An 18,567-nucleotide genomic window follows, 5' to 3' on the forward strand; every position below is an offset into this window, starting at 1 on the left:
GGGACTGTCCCCGCTCCCGCCCACCGGCCCGGCTCCACCTGCGGCTCCCCGGCAGAGCCCCGGGACCCCCTAATTGGCTGCGGGCGCTCCCCGGCTCCGCCCGTCGCCGCAGGGCACTCTGGAAACTGTAGTCCCCGCACACCACGCTCCACGAGCCGCGGGCTGGGCTTTGGGGAAGCTTCGGGGACCGCTCGGTGGGACCGCTCATGGACTCAGGAGCCCGCCTGCCTCGCCGCGTGGCTCCCAAAACTTTTGTGGGAGCAAGCGGGACGGCGACTTGGCATTTCGCGAGAGCCCACAGATCGTTGTCAGCGCCCAGAAGGTGAACCTGCACTCGTTCATTTAATCCTCCCGCAGCTATCGCGCTAGGCTGCCCTCGCCCCCACTTTTCCGACGGGGACGCCGACAGGCGAGGGCACTCGCCCGGGGCACACACGCTGGCTGCCCGTCTGCTGCGGGTTCCTCGGCGCGGTGCTGCCTCCTAGTGTGCGACGGGCAACGCCGGTGCAGCCGCGGCCAGTCCCTGCAGGGCCCGGCTTCCTGGCGCGGTCCTTTCCAGGGGCTCCCCGTCCGCGATCCACAAACCTGCCAGGATTAGAGGGCTGGGAGAAAGAGCTCCTTTGGCACTGATTTATCTTATGTTTCATGATGGGTTTGCAGATGTATTTGCATATTAAATAAAAACTTTATTCTAATTTTTAATTTCCTAGTTTCAAAAAAGATAAGCGCACTACATACAGATCAAACTAAAGTCTTCTTTGAGCACCTTCATTCTCGATCCCGGCTGCTTGAGTCACTTCACTGCTACTGTTGCCTGTTTGTCCTATAGACGGTTATAACATGCTTTTACCTGAATCTAAGGAGAGTGCTGGGGGGCGGGCAGTCTGCAAGGCTTATTATTTGGACCCTGTGTCATAAACAAGTTGAGTCTTCGCGAATGTCACACTTCAATAGCTCCAACCCCAGAGAACGGCTGTGTTGAGGTGTTTTCGCCCCTTCCTCGGTGCTTTGTTCGAAAATATCCCTTGAACAGTGTGCAAACACCAAGCATGGTTTTCCACTGGGAAAGCCAGCTAAAGAAGCCTGCGATGCTGGTAGTGGTCGGCGCAGAGGGTGTCCTAACTAAAGGTTGCTAAGCTGTTCAGAATGTTTCCACAGCTGCAAGAGTGCCTGGAATTGTAGAGGGTCTTTAAAAGAAGGAAATGCCGCTCATCGCTGACCGTTCTCATTGAGTTAGGCGCTGTCTGAACCTCCCAAAACATGCTGAAAGGCAGGTCTTTCATTTGTTTCAGACCATTTGGCCAAATGTACAAAGCGGGTGGGGAGACCAAGAGGGTTGCTTCCATACTAGGAGATGAAGGCTCTGACTCCCCGAAAGCTGTAGGCCTGAAGGGCTCTGACCAGCTCTGAGAGCTCCAGAAAAGCAAGCAAGCGAGAGAAAGAGAGAGAGAGAAAGAAAGAAGAAAGAAAGAGAGAAAGAGAAAGGGAAAGGAAAGGAAGAAAGAAAGGAAAGGAAAGGAAGAGAAGGAGAGAGAGGGAGGGAGGGAGGGAAGGAAAAAAGGAAGGGAGGGAGGGAGGAAGGGAAAGAAAAATGGAGAGGTTCATTCATTCAATAACACTAAGTGAAAGAAGCCAGACACAAAAGGCCCTGTGTTCTATAAACTTCCATTTATATGAAATGTCTAGAAAAGGCAAATCCATACAGTCAGAAAGTAGATTAATGGTTGCCTGGAGCTGGGTGTGAAATGGGAATTAACTGTACATGAACAATAAACAGTCCAACTGGGGTGATGAAAATGTCCTAAAACTGCACAATGGTGACAGTTTCATAATTTGGTAAATTTGCCAAAAATAACTGAATTTTAAACTTTCATTTTTGTAAATGGATGAATTTTATGTGTAAATTATACCTCAATAGCATTGTAAGAAATACATTGAGGTTCAGTAGCATCAAAGCTACTTCTTTGAAATAACTAATAGACAAGACTAGTCAAAGAAAAAGAAAAAAAGGGTCGGGCACGGTGGCTCACACCTGTAATCCCAGCACTTTGGGAGGCCAAGCTGGGTGGATCACCTGAGGTTAGGAGTTCAAGACCAGCCTGGCCAACATGGCAAAACCCCAGCTCTACGAAAAATACAAAACTTAGCCAGGCGGGATGGTGCACGCCTGTAATCCAAGCTACTTGGGAGGCTGAGGCAGAAGAATCACTTGAACCCAGAAGATGGAGGTTGCAGTGAGCCAAGATGGTACCACTGCACTCCAGCCTGAGCAACAGAGCAAGACTCTGTCTCAAAAAAAAAAAGAAAAGAAAAAAAAATAATTGGTGAAAGAAAGAAATATTCACTGGAAGAAATAAAAATGAAAAGAGAACATAATATTAGATACTGTAGATATTTTGATAGTAATAAAGTGATATTTTAGACAAATTTATGTGAATAAATGTTTTAATTTACATAAAATGGGTAATTATTGAGAAGAAAATATAAATTATAGGTAAAAGATAAATAATTTCAATAAGAAATAAAAACCTAAATAAACTAGTAACCAATAAAGAAATCAAATCAAGAATCAGGCCGGGCACAGTGGCTCATGCCTGTAATCCCAGCGCTTTGGGAGGCTGAGGCGGGTGAATCACCTGAGGTCAGGAGTTCGAGACCAGCCTGGGCAATATGGTGAAACCCCGTCTCTACTAAAAATACAAAAATTAGTCGGGTGTGGTGGTGCATGCCTGTGGTCCCAGCTACTCATGAGGCTCAGGCACAAGAGTCCCTTCAACCTAGGAGATGGAGGTTGCAGTGAGCCGAGATCACACCACTACACTCGAGCCTGGGCAACAGAGTGAGACTCTGTCTCAAAACAAAAACAAACAAACAAAAACCCAAAAAACAACAACAACAAAAATCAAGAATCAAAAGCTTGTTCTTGCTGAAAGACATTAGTCTGTGTGGTTTTACAAATAATTTCTGTCTTTATATAAATTATTTTAAAAGATAGAAAATGAAGGAAATCTGCCAATTTATTTTATAAGATGAGTTTTACTATTACTAGATAAGGACAGTAAAAGAAAATTGTAAGCCAGGCACAGTGGCTTACACCTGTAATTCCAGCACTTTGGGAGGCTGAGGTGGGAGGATCACTTGAGCCCAGGAGTTCGATACCAGCCAGGGCTATAAAGTGAGACCCTGTTTCTACAAAAAGTCAAAAAATTAGCCAGGCATGGTGGTGCACACCGGTGGTCCCAGCTACTCAGCAGGTTGAGGCAGGAGGATTCCTTGAGCCCAGGAGGCTGAGGCTGCAGTGAACAGTGATCTCACCACTGCACTCCAGCCTGGTCTCCAGTGAGACCCTGTCTTAAAAAGGAAGGGAAGGAGAGGAAAGAGAGAGAGAGAAAGAAAATTGTAGACTAATTTCTTTTTTTTTTTTTTTGACAGAGAGAGTCTTGCTGTGTCACCGGGCTGGAGGGCAATGGTGTGATCTCACCTCACTGCAACCTCTGCCTTCCAGATTCAAGCGATTCTCCCGCTTCAGCCTCCCAAGTAGCTGGGACTACAGGAACGCGCCACCACGCCCAGCTATTTTTTGTATTTTTAGTGGAGATGAGGTTTCACCATGTTGGCCAGGATGGTCTCAATCTCTTGACCTCGTGATCCGCCCGCCTCAGCCTCCCAAAGTACTGGGATTACACGTGTGCATCGCGCCCGGCCTAATTTCAGTTCTTAAAAAGACAGGGAAAATATAAATGCTAGCAAGATCAAACCAGAGGTGAATAAAAATATAACCACGAAAGGTTTGTCCAGGAATAAAAGAATGGTTCTACATAAGAGAGTCTACTGTAATAGCACTGCATTGGCAGAGTAAAGGAGAAAAATCACATAGTCTTAATAGTCACAGAAAAAGCATTTTATAGTATTCTTAGGTTTATGGATTCCCTTAGAGACTGACCCTGAGGCAAGGATTTGAGTGTAAGTGGTTTATTTGCGAGTGAGTACGGAGTAGAAAATTAAGACAGAGGAGGCGCTGGGCACCATGGCTCACACCTGTAATCCCAACACTTTGGAAGGCTGTGGTGGGAGGATAGCTTGAGGCCAGGAGTTCATGACCAGCCTTGGCAATGTAGCAAGATCCTATCTCTACAAAAAATACAAAAGTTAGCGAGGGGCGTGGTGGCACATGGGCATAGTCCCAGCTATCAGGAGGTGGAGGTGGGAGGATCGCTTGAGCCTGGGATTCAAGGCTGCAGTGAGGTATGATCATACCACTGCACTCCAGCCTAGGAGACAGAGTGAGCTCCTGTCTCAGAAAAAAAAAAAAAAAGAAAAAAAATTAATGGCGGGGCACAGTGGGTCATACCCATACTCCCAGCACTTTGTGTGGCCAAGGTGGGTGGATCACTTGAGGGCAGGCGTCAAGACCAGCCTGACCAACATGGTTAAACCTCATCTCTACTAAAAATACAAAAATTGGGCTGGGTGCGGTGGCTCACGCCTGTAATCTCAGCACTTTGGGAGGCCAAGGCGGGCGGATCACAAGGTCAGGAGATGGAGACCATCCTGGCTAACACAGTGAAACCCCGTGTCTACTAAAAATACAAAAATTAGCCGGGAGTGGCGGAGTGTGCCTGTAGTCCCAGCTGCTGGGGAGGCTGAGGCAGGAGAATGGCATGAACCCGGGAGGCGGAGCTTGCAGTGAGCCGAGATCGCGCCACTGCACTCCAGCCTGGGAGACAGAGCGAGACTCCGTCTCAAAAAAAAAAATAATAAAAATAAAATAAAATAAAAAATAAAAAAATAAAAATAAAAATTTAGCTGGGCATGGTGGCGCATGCCTGTAATCCCAGCTACTCGGGAGGCTGAGGCAGGAGATTCGCCTGAACCCAGAAGACAGAGGTTGCGGTGAGTCAAGACTGTGCCATTATAGTCCAGCCTGGGTGATAAGAGTGAAACTCTGTTTCAAAAACAGAAAAAAAAGAGGCAGGGCTCAATGGCTCACACTTGTAATCCCAGCACTTTGGGAGGCCAAAACGGGCGGATCACAAGGTCATGAGATCGAGACCATCCTGGCTAACATGGTGAAACCCCATCGCTACTAAAAATACACAAAATTAGCCAGGCGTGTTGGCGGGCGCCTGTCGCTTGTAGTCCCAGATACTCGGGAGGCTGCGGCAGGAGGATGGCGTGAACCTGGGAGGCGGAGCTTGCAGTGAGTGGAGATTGCGCCACTGCACTCCAGCCTGGGTGACAGAGCAAGACTGTCTCAAAAAAAAAAAAAAAGAAAGAAAAGAAAAAGAAAAGGAAAAAGAAAAACTTCCTCTCTTTGGCATGATTATACTGTAGTTATTCTAGATTCTTTTAGTACTTTTCCATGTGCTTTTCAATTTTTCTTGTTTCTAATAAATGATTTAGGCTATAAATGCTCTGAAAACCACTTGGGCTGTGTAGCAGTTTTCCTATGTAGCACATTCTCTCATTCATTTCTGAACAGCCTGTGGATCTCCTTTAGAACTGATTGTATTTTAGTGACATAAGGATAATCACGTTACCAAGAGGTTTCGGACAACAGATATCTATCTATAGCATAGCTGGAAAAATTAAGAAGCAGCAATTTTAATTTTTGACTGTTTCCTCTGATGTGTTTACCTTCACTGCTGCCAGATCTCAGACACTATATCCAACATTCTACTTCTGAGGCAGGATTCTGTATTCTATTTCTGGTTGCCAGAGCCTTCAGTTTACACAGTACTAAGATGAGACTGAAGCAAGGATCGTTTCTGTGGTACCTGTATCTGGACAAAATATACTGCTTATTATCCGTGAGAAACGTGAAGGCTTTGGCCGAATATTTTCATATTCTGGATGTGCACCGCAAGAACACCTTGAATGGTCAGTACTTTCAGACATGTCTCCTCTGGGTCCTTACCTGGGTTTTAGCTAATGTGTAAGAAAACTTGCAGAGCCAGAAACTATTTTGTTAGTACATTTTTTTTTTTTTTTTTTGAGACGGAGTCTCACTCTGTTGCCAGGCTGGAGTGCAGTGGCGCGATCTCGGCTCACTGTAATCTCCACCTCCAGGGTTCAAGCAATTCTCCTGCCTCAGCCTCCTGAGTAGCTGGGACTACAGCTGTGCACCACCACACCAGCTACTTTCTGTATTTTTAGTAAAGACGGGCGGGGTTTCACTATGTTGGCCAAGCTAGTCTCGAACTCCTGACCTCAAGTGATCCGCCCACCTCAGCCTCCCAAAGTGCTGGGATTACAGGCCTGAGCTATCATACCTGGCCTCAAAACAGTCTTTGTTAAGTAGCTACTAAGTTGCACATGGAAACATTTCTCAAGGAGCAACTACACAAACATCACTGTGCATGTATATGGTGTGTTGTTTCCAGGTGCTCATATCCAGGGAGGCGTGGAGAAGGAACATCAAGAGGCGGTCAGCAGCCCCCAAATCATGACATTGTGACTACTGATTTGCTGTGATTTTAGCTGGCTTCAGCTGGGACTCCACATTACACAGATATGTTTTATGTATTCAGTGGAGACATTTCTTTTTTTTTTTTTTGAGACAGAGTTTCACTCTTGTTGCTCAGGCTGGAGTGCAATGGCGCCATCTTGGCTCACTGCAACCTCCGCCTCCTGGGTTCAAGCGATTCTCCTCCCGAGTAGCTGGGATTACAGGCATGTGCCACCACGTCCGGCTAATTTTGTATTTTTAGTAGAGATGGGCTTTCTCCATGTTGGTCAGGCTGGTCTCGAACTCCTGACCTCAGGTCATCCTCCTGCCTCGGCCTCCCAAAGTGTTGGGATTACAGGTGTGACCCACCGCACCTGCCCAGTGGAGCCATTTCTTATGCAGGAGATAGTTTCTGTCATCAGTGAGTAAGGGGAAACACATAGATAAACATAAAAATCCCTTGTTAATGTGATTTGTACATACAACTGTAGACAGCCAAACACCACTGTGTAAGTGTATTGCCATGTTTGTTTTCTTCATATTTTATTCATGATTAATGAGTGGAATGGCAGGCAAATATCTTCTCTGTACTTGGTTTGCAACAAGATCATGAAAATGAAAACAACAAGAAAGAAAACAACAAAAAACTTCCCAGTTCTTTAAAGAGTTTTTCAGTATTTTTTCTTCTGAATGTATATGATTAAATATGCATTAACTAATGCACAAAAGATAGAGTTTCACCATGGAAAAAAACACCACGGTGAGGCAAATCCACACTCGAACCCCAGCTCTGCCACTTGCTATGTGAGGCACAACTTTTTTTTTTTTTTTTTAAACAGAGTTTCACTTTTGTTGCCCAGGCTGGAGTGCAATGGCACAATCTTGGCTCACCACAACCTCCGCCTCCCGGGTTCAAACAATTCTCCTGCCTCAGCCTCCGGAGTAGCTGGGATTACAGGCATGCACCACCATGCCCAGCTAATTTTGTATTTTTAGTAGAGATGGGTTTTCTCCATGTTGGTCAGGCTGATCTCGAACTCCTGACCTCAGGTAATCCGCCTGCCTCAGCCTCCCAAAGTGCTAGGATTACAGGCCTGAGCCACCGTGCCCAACGTGAGGCACACTTTTGCTGCTCAATGTGTGGTCCTCAGATTAGCTGCAGCCACATCACCTAGGAGCTTGGAGAAATGGGCAGTCTCAAGTTCCATGCCAGATTTCTTGAATCAGAATCTGTAGTTTTACAATATCCCCCAAGTGACTGGCATCCCCGTTACAGTTTGAGAAATGCTAATATAGACTAACTGATATCTGAGACTTACTATAAAGGGTATTGTGTCTGGTGTTGGTTCCTTCTGGTGCGTTCGTGGTCTCCCTGACTTCAAGATGAAGCCGCAGACCCTCGCGGTGAGTGTTACAGCTCTTAAAGATGGCACAGACCCAAAGAGTAAGCAGCAGCAAGATTCATTGTGAAGAGTAAAAGAACAAAGCTTCTACAGCATGAAAGGGGACCCAAGCGGGTTGCCGCTGCCGCCTGGGGTGGCCAGCTTTTATTCCCTTATTTGTCCCTGCCCACGTCCTGCTGACTGGTCCATTTTACAGAGCGCCGATTGCTCCACTTTACAGAGTGCTGATTGGTCCATTTTACAGAGTGCTGATTGCTGCATTTACAATCCTTTAGTTAGACACAGAGTGCTGATTGGTGCATTTTTACAGAGTGCTGATTGGTGCATTTACAATCCTTTAGCTAGACATAGAGCGCTCATTGGTGTGTTTTTACAGAGTGCTGATTGGTGCATTTCCAATTCTTTAGCTAGACGCAGAGTGCTGACTGGTGTGTTTTTAGAATCCTCTTGTAAGACAGAAAAGTTCTCCAAGTCCCCACTCGACCCAGGAAGTCCAGCTGACTTCACCTCTCAGCATGATGCCACTTTCTCTGTAGGGTTGTCAGGATTTAGCGAAATGTGGCATTTAAAGTGCCTAACATGGCTGGGTGCACTGGCTCACACCTATAATCTCAGCAGTTTGGGAGGCAGAGGCAGGTGGATTGCTTGAGCCCAGGAGTTCGAGACCAGTCTAGGCAACATAAGGAGACCCCATCTCTACAAAAAATTTAAAAATTACCTGGACATGGTGGCATGCACCTGTGGTCCCAGCTACTTGGGAGGCTGGGGTGGGAGGATCATTTGAACCTGGGAGGTTGAGGCTGCAGTGAGTTGTGAATGTGCCATTGCACTCCAGCCAAAAAATAAATAAAAAATAAAGTGCCTAACACATAAGGTGGTAAATAAGGTTTGTTCCCTTCCCCCTACAGCCAAATGCATTTGCTTTATACAAGCATGAGGCACATCAAGGCGTTTATAGACGGGGAATTACTTTTGTTGTTGTTGTTGTTGTTTTTGAGACGGAATCTTGGTCTGTCACCCAGGCTGGAGTGCAGTAGCACGATCTTGGCTCACTGCAACCTCCGCCTCCCGGGTTCAAGCAATTCTCTGCCTCAGCCTTCCAAGTAGCTGGGACTACAGGTGCGTGCCACCACGCCTGGCTAATTTTTGTGTTTTTAGTAGAGACAGGGTTTCACCGTATTGGCTAGGCTGGTCTCGAACTCCTGACCTCGTGATCTGCCCACCTTGGCCTCCCAAACTGCTGGGATTACAGGCATGAGCTACCGCGCCTGGCCGAGGGGGAATGATTTTTTATTCGTCATTTTAATTATCTCAAAGGAAAGGCACAGGAAAAATGTCAGCATCTCCAAGAAAGTGTTCTCAGTCCCCAGTGAGAATTAAGCTCTCCTTTCATACATGAGGAGCACTTTGTGCCTGTTTCATATGTTAGCACCTTGCCTTTTATCAGTGCTGTGTGCATATCTGTCTGCTCCATGGAGTGTGTGAGCTGGGGGGCAGGAGCCAAGCCCTGTCCACGATCTCATTCTCCACAACTCCAGGTCCAGTGCTTTTCCACAAGCTCAAGGGCGATGAAGGTTTCAGGAACTGTAGAAAGTACAGTGGCAAAGCCAGAAACAAAATATTATCATCATTGTTCCTAGATCAACAAGCTTCCAACATCACTACCGTTTACAAGGCTTCTAGCTGTTTAGCATTTTGGAACTATATCCAAATAACACGTCTCCTCACCTGCCCACCTTGACAGATGTGCTGTTCTATCACTTCCTTCATCATGTGACTGACTTGAAAAAGGCACAGATCAGCGTTGTGTTTGACATGCTGGACTGGAACGCCGTGGGCGAGATTGGCTTTGAGGAGTTCTACATGCTGGTGTGCATGCTGCTGGCCCGCCAGGCAAGTAGCCGCGCGGCTGCTGCCATCCTCTTGCTAATGGGAGCCCTGAATTAGGAATGCATCAGAAGTTTTTTTCCTTTCACTAAAAAGAGGAAGAAAAGATGAGTGGTGGGGAAAATGAGTTTTGGTTCCCGAATGGTTCAGGCTTTTCAACAGCTTCTCCCTGCGGCAGCCCCAGCCTCTTGGCCGCCCTCCTACTCTGCCCCGCCTCGTAAAGGACAGATGTGACCTATCGCGTCCCTTCTTGGCCTTCCTTTCCTCACTCGCTCTAGCTGGTGATTTTCAGAGAATCACCAGTTAGCTCAAGTGCCTCACTCCTTCCAATGATCGTTTTTCTCAGAGAACCTTCTGAGGTATTTTCTTACCATATATACATTTCCAGTATGTATTTACCCAGTTCCCTTTTTTTTTTTTTGAGACTGAGTCTCAACGTGTGGCCCAGGCTGGAGTGCAATGGCGCGATCTCAGCTCACTGCAACCTCCACCATCTGGGTTCAATAGATCAAGTAGCTGGGACTACAGGTGCACACCCCCACACCTGGCTAATTTTTGTATTTTTAGTAGAGATGGGGTTTCACCACGTTGGCCAGGCTGGTCTCAAACTCCTGACCTCAAGTGATCCACCTGCCTCAAGCCTCCCAAAGTGCTGGGATTACAGGTGTGAGCCACCACACCCGGCCTCAGTTCCCATTTTTTTGAGGGAAGGAGGTCATCATTTTATCACCCATGCCATGATGTTTCACAAGACTTTCACTGAATGTAAGGAAATGCATTATAGTAACTAGGGTTCCGTCTAGCAGAATTGATTATTACAAGTGGCAGAATTCAAGTTCTTTTTGAATGCAGATGCTGAAGTGGGACTTGCTGCATTTCATGATAGAACCCTTTCAGCCCTGAGCTTCTGGTTTTTTCTTTTGCTTTTAGCTCTCTAGGGAAGGGGCTGGTGAAGATATGTCTTGAGGAAATAAGTTTAGAAAGCAGCATCGACAACACTGTTGCTCATCTCACCTATTTCTCTCGCGATAGAACCATTTGGAAGGACAGTTTATGTATCGTCATTCCCGGCCTGTCTTTGACCTGCTTGACCTGAAAGGGGATCTGAGAATTGGTGCCAAAAACTTCGAAATGTACAGATTTCTCTTCAATATTAAAAAACAGGAACTCAAAGATCTCTTCCATGACTTTGACATTACAGGTGACAATGTAAGTACAGATCCAAAATGTGGCATCTGTGTGGCAGTCTCTTCCCATAAGCAGAGAAAAATGTCCTACTACATATAGGAGAGATGGGAGAGGAGGAGGGAGGGAAAAACCTACTCAAATAAGCATATTGCATGGCACTAGGATCAGAAAAAAACTTAAGAGACTTATGGGCTCTTGAAGAGAAAGGGTGGACTAACTGTTATATCACGGCCCGGGGGCTCATGCCTGTAATCCCAGGACTTTGGGAGGTCAAGATGGGAAGATCACCTGAGGACAGGAGTTTGAGACTAGCCTGGCTAACACTGTGAAACCCTGTCTCTACTAAAAATACAAAAATACAAAAATTGGCCAGGCGTGGTGGCTCACGCCTATAATCCCAGAACTTTGGGAGGCCAAGGTGGGCGGATCACCTGAGGCCGGGAGTTTGAGACCAGCCTGACCAATATGGAGAAACCCTGTCCCTACTAAAAATACAAAATCAGCTGGGCGCAGTGGCACATGCCTGTAATCCCAGATACTTGGGAGGCTGAGGCAGGAGAATCGCTTGAACCTGGGGGGTGGAGGTTGCAGTGAGCTAAATCATGCTATTGTACTCCAGCCTGGGCAACAAGAGGGAAACTCCGACTTAAAAACAACAACAATTAGCCAGGCATGGTGGCAGGTGCCTGTAATCCCAGCTAATCGGGAGCCTGAGGCAGAAGAATCACTTGAATCCAGGAGGTGGAGGTTGCAGTGAGTCGTGATCACACCATTGCACTCCAGCCTGGGTGACACAAGGAGACTCCATCTTAAAAAACAAACAAACAAACAAACAAAACATGCTACTTCATATAATATGGATACAAAATTATACTTTGGAGGAAATATAATAATATGACAGTAGTTTGGTGTTGGGGGAAGAGTTTGTAGATTTGAATTAAACAGGAAGAGATTATATGATGAATGGGAGCATGTGAGCATAATCCTAAGGGCTGGGCACTGTGGTACGCACCTGTAGTCCCAGCTCCCTGGGAGGCTGAGAAGGGAGGACCGCTTGAGCCCAGGAGTTCCAGGCCAGCCCGGGCAACATAGTGAGATCCTGTCTCAAAAAAAAATTCCTAAGAGAAAGCTATGGTGAAGACAGTGAATTCTGCCTATTTAAAGAGGAAATCCACATTGGGGAAACAAGTGGCAGCTAAGGTTGAAAACAATGATCACACTGTGAACAACCTTAGATGCCAGCCTGAAGCCTCTGGACTTCACATGGTAATGGTCGGTGAAAAAAGTAATTGCGGTTTTTGCCATTGAAAGTTGGCAGGCTGGGGTTGGGCGCAGTGGCTCATACTTGGAATCCCAGCACTTTAGAAGGCCAAGGTGGGCGGATCACGAGGACAGGAGATCCAGACCATCCTGGCTAACACCGTGAAACCCCGTCTCTACTAAAAATACAAAAAAACTAGCCGGGCACGATGGCGGGTGCCTGTGGTCCCAGCTACTCGGGAGGCTGACACAGGAGAATGGCGTGAACCTGGGATGCGGAGCTTGCAGTGAGCCGAGATCGCACCACTGCACTCCAGTCTGGGCAACAGAGTGAGACTTCATCTCAAAAAAAAAAAAAAGAAAGAAAGTAAGTAATGGCAAAAGCCGCAATTACTTTTGCCTTTTGTACCAACCTAATGGAAGAAAGTGACCTTTGTGCTGGGCACCATGGCTCATGACTGTAATCCCAACACTTTGGGAGGCTGGGGTGGGTGGATAACTTGAGGCCAGGAGTTCAAGATCAGCCTGGCCAACATGGTGAAACCCTGTCTCTACTAAAAATCAAGAATTAGCCGGGCGTGGTGGCACACGCTTGTAAGCCCCGTTACTCGGGAGGCTGAGATGGGAGAATCCCTTGAACCCGGGAGGCGGAAGTTGCAGTGAGCTGAGATCACGCCACTGCACTCCAGCCTGGGTGACCAAGTGAGACCCTGTCTCAAAAAAACAGGCCGGGCACAGTGGCTCACACCTGTAATCCCGGCACTTTGGGAGGCCGAGGCAGGCGGGTCACGAGGTCAGAGTTTGAGACCAGCCTGACCAACATGGTGAAACCCCATCTCTACTAAAAATACAAAAATTAGCTGGGCGTAGTGGTGTGCATCTGTAATCCCAGCTACTCAGGAGGCTGAGGCAGGGGAATCACTTGAACCCGGGAGGTGGAGTTGCAGTGAGCCGAGATAGCGCCACTGCACTCTGGCCTGGGCGACAGAGAGAGACTCTGTCTCAAAAAAAAAAAAAAAAAAAAAAGTGACCCTTGTTCCTTTAGCATCTACAATAGACTCTATTCCTGGGTGCTCGACTACAATCGGACTATAATGTCTCAATTACTGAGTGTCTTTAATTTTCCAAGTTTTTAAAATAGAAATGAATATAATCCTGCTGTCATCTGAAACAAAGTATGAAGTTTTTCCTGAAATAATTTTTCTTTTTTCCCCCCCAACCAAAGCGTCTTAATTATCAGGAATTTAAGCTGTATACAATCATCTACATTGACAAATTACAGAAGAGGCAGAAAACAGAGGAAAAAGAAAAAGGAGAGAGAAAGAGAAGTCTCTACTCAAAGAAAATGTCACATCAAGTAGATACAAGCCGAGAGTCTCTTGGAAAAAAATGGGATCTGAAAGTACAGAACATGAACATTGATGAAGACTGTTAACATGTCTAAAAATAAATTCAGAGCATCCAAGTAGATATCTTTATAATGACTTCTTTTTTTTTTTTTTGAGACTGACTCTTGCTCTATCGCCCAGGCTATAGTGCAGTGGCATGATCTGGGCTCACTGCAACCTCTGCCTCCTGGGTTCAAGTGATTCTCATGTCTCAGCCTCCCGCGTAGCTGGGATTACCACCATGCCCAGCTAATTTTTCGTATTTTTAGTAGAGATGGGGTTTCACTATGTTGCTCAGGCTGGTCTCGGACTCCTGACCTCAAGTTATCCACCCACCTTAGCCTCCCAAAGTGCTGGGATTACAGGTGTGAGTACTGTGCTCAGCCAGGTTTTGAATTTTAATAACCTCTTGACCTCACACAGAACTCACGACAATAATGTGGAATAACCACTTTCGTTTTGTTGACATGTCCCAATTATGCTGCTGCTTTTCAGATCAACCCTGATCAATAGCTTCCTCTGTATCCAACTAATTGCTAACACAACATACTGGAGCCAGGTAGGTGAAAGAAGGTGCAGCTTTCCTGATATTGGTCATAGTGGTCCAACAGCCTCCTGCTTCTTAGGGTAAGGCCACCTAGGTGCCAGAGATTTCAAATTAGCCAATGGTGACGTGCTCCAACCACACAGTAGCTGACATTTAAGAATATGGAGGCTATGTTCTTCCTAGAATCTTAATTACTCTGAGTTAGGTACTTAAACTTAAGTGTACCAAATTTACTAGGGTAAAATAATAATTATCATTTTTTGAGACCGAGTCTTGCTCTGTCACCCAGGCTGGATTGCAGTGGCGCAATCTCGGCTCACTGCAACCTCTGCCTCCCCAGTTCAAGCGATTCTCCCTGCCTCAGCCTCCCGAGTAGCTGGGACTACAGGCGTACCCCACCAGGCTCGGCTAATTTTTGTATTTTTAGTAGAGACAGGGTTTTGCCATATTGGCCAGGCTGGTCTCAAACTCCTGACCTCGTGACTCACCTGCCTCGGCCTCCCAAAGTGCTGGGATTACAGGCATGAGCCATCGTGCCTGGCTCGGTAAAATAATTATTACATGCCATTGCATAATTTTAATTTTTTTATGCCTTGAATAATTTAAAAATTTTTTTGGGATGGAACTTATGAATCCTCTCTACCCAATTGTACTGTAATGTTACTGATTACAGTAACATGATTACAGCTGCCATATTATCATGTGTTTGCTATGGGTTAGGTAGTTCTTTAGATGCATGATTTATCCTTATAGCCCTATGAATTAGGTGTTATCCTCGATGTGCAGATGAGAAAATTGAGACCTAGAAAGATTAAGAACCTTACTCAAGAACATATAGCTTGCAAGAGGGAGGACCAGCATTCAAATTCAAGGTCAATTAGATGCCTGTGCTTAGAGCCAGTATCTGAGCAGCTCATTTTAGTTTCAGCAGATCCAAGTTTTAAGCTGAGATTTCATTGGCTTGGAAATCTATTTTGCATAATGTTATTAATCACATCTCCTGCTACCATAAATTTCTCAGGAAAGAAGTTAAATGCAGCTCAAAAAAAAAAAAAAAAAAGAAATACAGCTCATTTACTATAAACCAAGGATTTCTTAAGGATACATTACATAATATAACTGGCCTTAAGGAATTCCATGAGTTCCAGAGTACTTAATATCAAAAATAAAATTTAATTACTTTGTCAATGTGCAACAGACAAGAGTACTGCTTAAGATTGTCATTCATAAGTTAAACTTGTAAATAACAGCAAATAATTACTATCTCTCTATATTTAATAGACATAAGATTTTGATTTCATGCTTTCAAGTGTGACAAATGTAATTAGCAGCCAAAACTTCTCTTCCCCACAATGGTACCAGAAAAAACAAACCAAACTCAAGATACTTGACCTCTGATCTAGGGATAATGGTATCTACCTCATGGAATTGTGAAAAACAAAAAGATGCAACGCATCTCACAACAGCGCTCTTCCCTTCCTTTGATTTGGTGAAGAGTTTGCAATTATTCTCCAAGGAGACTCTCTGGCAAGCAAGTATGGACACTACTACACCTACCCACTGTACTGAAAGATGAGCACTATCTGGTCAGAAAATGGCAGCTAGAGATTAGCCATAGTTCCAAAGTGCCCCACTAAGCTCATCTTGGCATAAACCGTTTCTGCCTCTTGTGGCAGCCTTGATGGCTTTTGCCACCAGACAGCCTTGGGATCTAGGCATGGTTTTGGAAGAAGAAATTAGTGAGGTCTCAGGAAGGCTTCTCTGTCCTACCTTCCAGAGGGGTCCTGAGATATATAAAAGGGTAACTATGGCCAGGCATAGTGGCTCAAGCCTGTAACCCCACCACTTTGGGAGGCCGAGGTGGGTGGATCATTTGCACTCAGGAGTTCGAGACTAGCCTGGGCAACATGGTGAGGCCCTGTTTCTATTAAAACCAAACCAAAACAAAAGGGTAACCATGGATATGTATTTTTTCAGACATGGTCTCTAAAGCAATGAAAATACTATACTCTTTATTGTTTCAGAATGGGGGCAGGGAGAAAAGATGGCCAAAGATAATAGGTACATATAGGTACTGATTTAGGCTAATTTAAAACCACATCAAATGACTGAAGTTTCAGGAATGAGCAATTTTATAAGTTTTCCCCTCCACTCTGGAAACCATTAGGGTGGCTATAAAAGGTATAATTAACCAACTATCAAAAAAAATTTTTTTTTTTTTGAGATGGAGTTTTGTTCTTGCTGGAGCACAATGACGCAATCCCGGCTCACTGCAACCTTCACCTCCCAGTTCGTGATTCTCCTGCCTCAGCCTCCTGAGTAGCTGGGATTACATACACCCGCCACCATGCCCGGCTAATGTTTGTATTTTTAGTACAGATGGGGTTTCGCCATGTTGGCCAGGCTAGTCTTGAACTCCTGACCTAAGGTGATCTGCCTGCCTTAGCCTCCCAAAGTGCTGGGATTACAGGCGTGAGCCACTGTGCCCGGCCCAACTATCAGATTTTTAAAATGTTCTTCCTTTTAAGAGCATTTTCCTAAACTGGATGCTTCTAGAGTGGTATCAGGAAACTGAGCATCTCTCTGAATAGCTCACACTGAAACTTAGTGTCAAAACGAAAATTCAAATGCACCACTTCAGTGATATTCTTTTGGGACTTAATAGTACAATTTATAAAATAATCTACTAATGTACACTTTAGGACTTTTTCACAATTACATTTTATGACAAAAAATTTTAAATGTGTTTGTAGGTATGTGTGTAGATGCTTCAACTTAAGTTTCACTATTTCCACAGTGAATTCACCCATCAGATTGTGCTTTTAAGGATAGAGTTTATTAGACAATGTACATTTAGGTATGTTTTTGGATGGTACCAACCCTCTGTATTACTGTCATAGTTGCATTAAAATGTTTTGGTCAACCAAGTGTGTTCAGGTGGCCTGAGGCTGGGAAGAGAGCAGCACCTGCAGACGTAGGGGAATGCAGGCCTGATGGGAGAGAGGGCTTACCCAGCTACAGTTTCAGCCCAGGCCCAGACTGGTTCCTCCATAATCTATATTCGCTACAAAGAGGGAAGACATGTGGAGGAAGCTAACTATAAATCAAGTGAGAGCATTTATTAGGTTGGTGCAAAGGGAACTGCAGTTTTTGCCACTGGCATTAAAAGCATTAAACGCAATGGCAAAACTGCAATCCCCTTTGCACCAACTCAACATCTTCCACCAGTTCTTAGAGTTCATGTCTTATCATCTTAAGCCTCATACCAAAGACAATGATTAGAAAGAGCCAGATGAACTGTGCTGACATCTGCTGAGTGGGACAGTTATCCGATAAGAGACTGACAGATCTGACCATGAAAAACTTAAAATTTGCACATGGTTAATTCCACAGAAACAAAAGAAATGACAACACATGATAGAAAAGAACTAATTTCCTGAATATAGAACAGGTACTCACAAGTCTTGAGAGTAAAGACCAAAATGCAATAGGAATATGGGCAAATAGAACATTCACAGAAAAAAAAAATGGCCTTAAAATATAGTAAAATGTTAAACTTTGCTCATAAGGAAAATACAAAGCAAAACCACAGGACAAAGTTTTTACTTTTCAGATTGTCAAAGATCAGAAAGGTGGTCAGGGTGCAGGAAAATTAGAGCAGTCATATTGCTGTAGTATAAGGATTAATTGGTAAAATCGCTTTGGAGGACAAGTCACATAAATCTATAGAATGCAATTCCTACATCTATGTATACAAAGATCTTACCTATATAAAAGGAAACTCATTGCAGCATGGTTCGCAGTAGCAAAAAACTAGGAACAGCAAAGCCGACCAGAATAGAGACTGATGTAACTGTGGTATGCCCAGACCATGGAGTACCACTGCACCCATGAAGAGGAAGGATGCAGATCTAGATCTATGTATGCGGAATGATCTCTGAGGTTTACCATTTTAGAAAAAAACAAAGGCGCAGAATAGTATATGTATTTATGGAAAAAAATGAGGTGGAGTGAATAAGCCATATACACTAAAAGAGTGGCTCTTGAGTGTGTCTCCCAGATCAGCAGAAGCAGCACAACCAGGGACCTTTTAAGCATGCAAGTTATAGGGCAACACTCAGATCTACTGACTCAGAACGTCTGAGGAAAGGGTCAATCTGTTTTAATAACCTTCCAGGTGATTCTGATGCATGCTCAAGTTTAAAGATATCCAGAAAATGGTCAAAGTTGTTGCCTCTGGGGAGGAGAAACAGAAGAGCGACAGGAGTGAAAGACTCTTTTCGCTTTGATATATCTGGATTCTTTTACCATGGGTGTGTATTGCCTACTTCATAAAGTTATGAAGTATCACCTGCTTTACATGAAATTTACCCAGGCTGGAGTAAAACAGCATGATCACGGGTCATTGCAGCCTTGACATCCCAGCTCAAGCGATTCTCCCAACTC

At 45.0% G+C, this 18,567-nt stretch overlaps 1 protein-coding gene across 1 annotated transcript; it reads left to right on the plus strand.

The window, feature by feature from the left end:
• The first annotated feature begins 5,739 nt into the window (after window positions 1-5,739).
• EFCAB9 (EF-hand calcium binding domain 9) lies at window positions 5,740-13,547 on the plus strand. The gene is given in 5 exon segments (XM_054488688.1): window positions 5,740-5,880; window positions 9,596-9,744; window positions 10,771-10,947; window positions 13,412-13,525; window positions 13,527-13,547. Coding segments are annotated over 5 exon segments (597 nt in total). The 5' UTR covers window positions 5,740-5,744.
• The last annotated feature ends 5,020 nt before the right edge of the window (window positions 13,548-18,567 follow it).

The sequence above is a fragment of the Pongo pygmaeus genome, chromosome 4 (assembly GCF_028885625.2).
Source record: "Pongo pygmaeus isolate AG05252 chromosome 4, NHGRI_mPonPyg2-v2.0_pri, whole genome shotgun sequence".
Classification (NCBI taxonomy): Eukaryota; Metazoa; Chordata; class Mammalia; order Primates; family Hominidae; genus Pongo; species Pongo pygmaeus.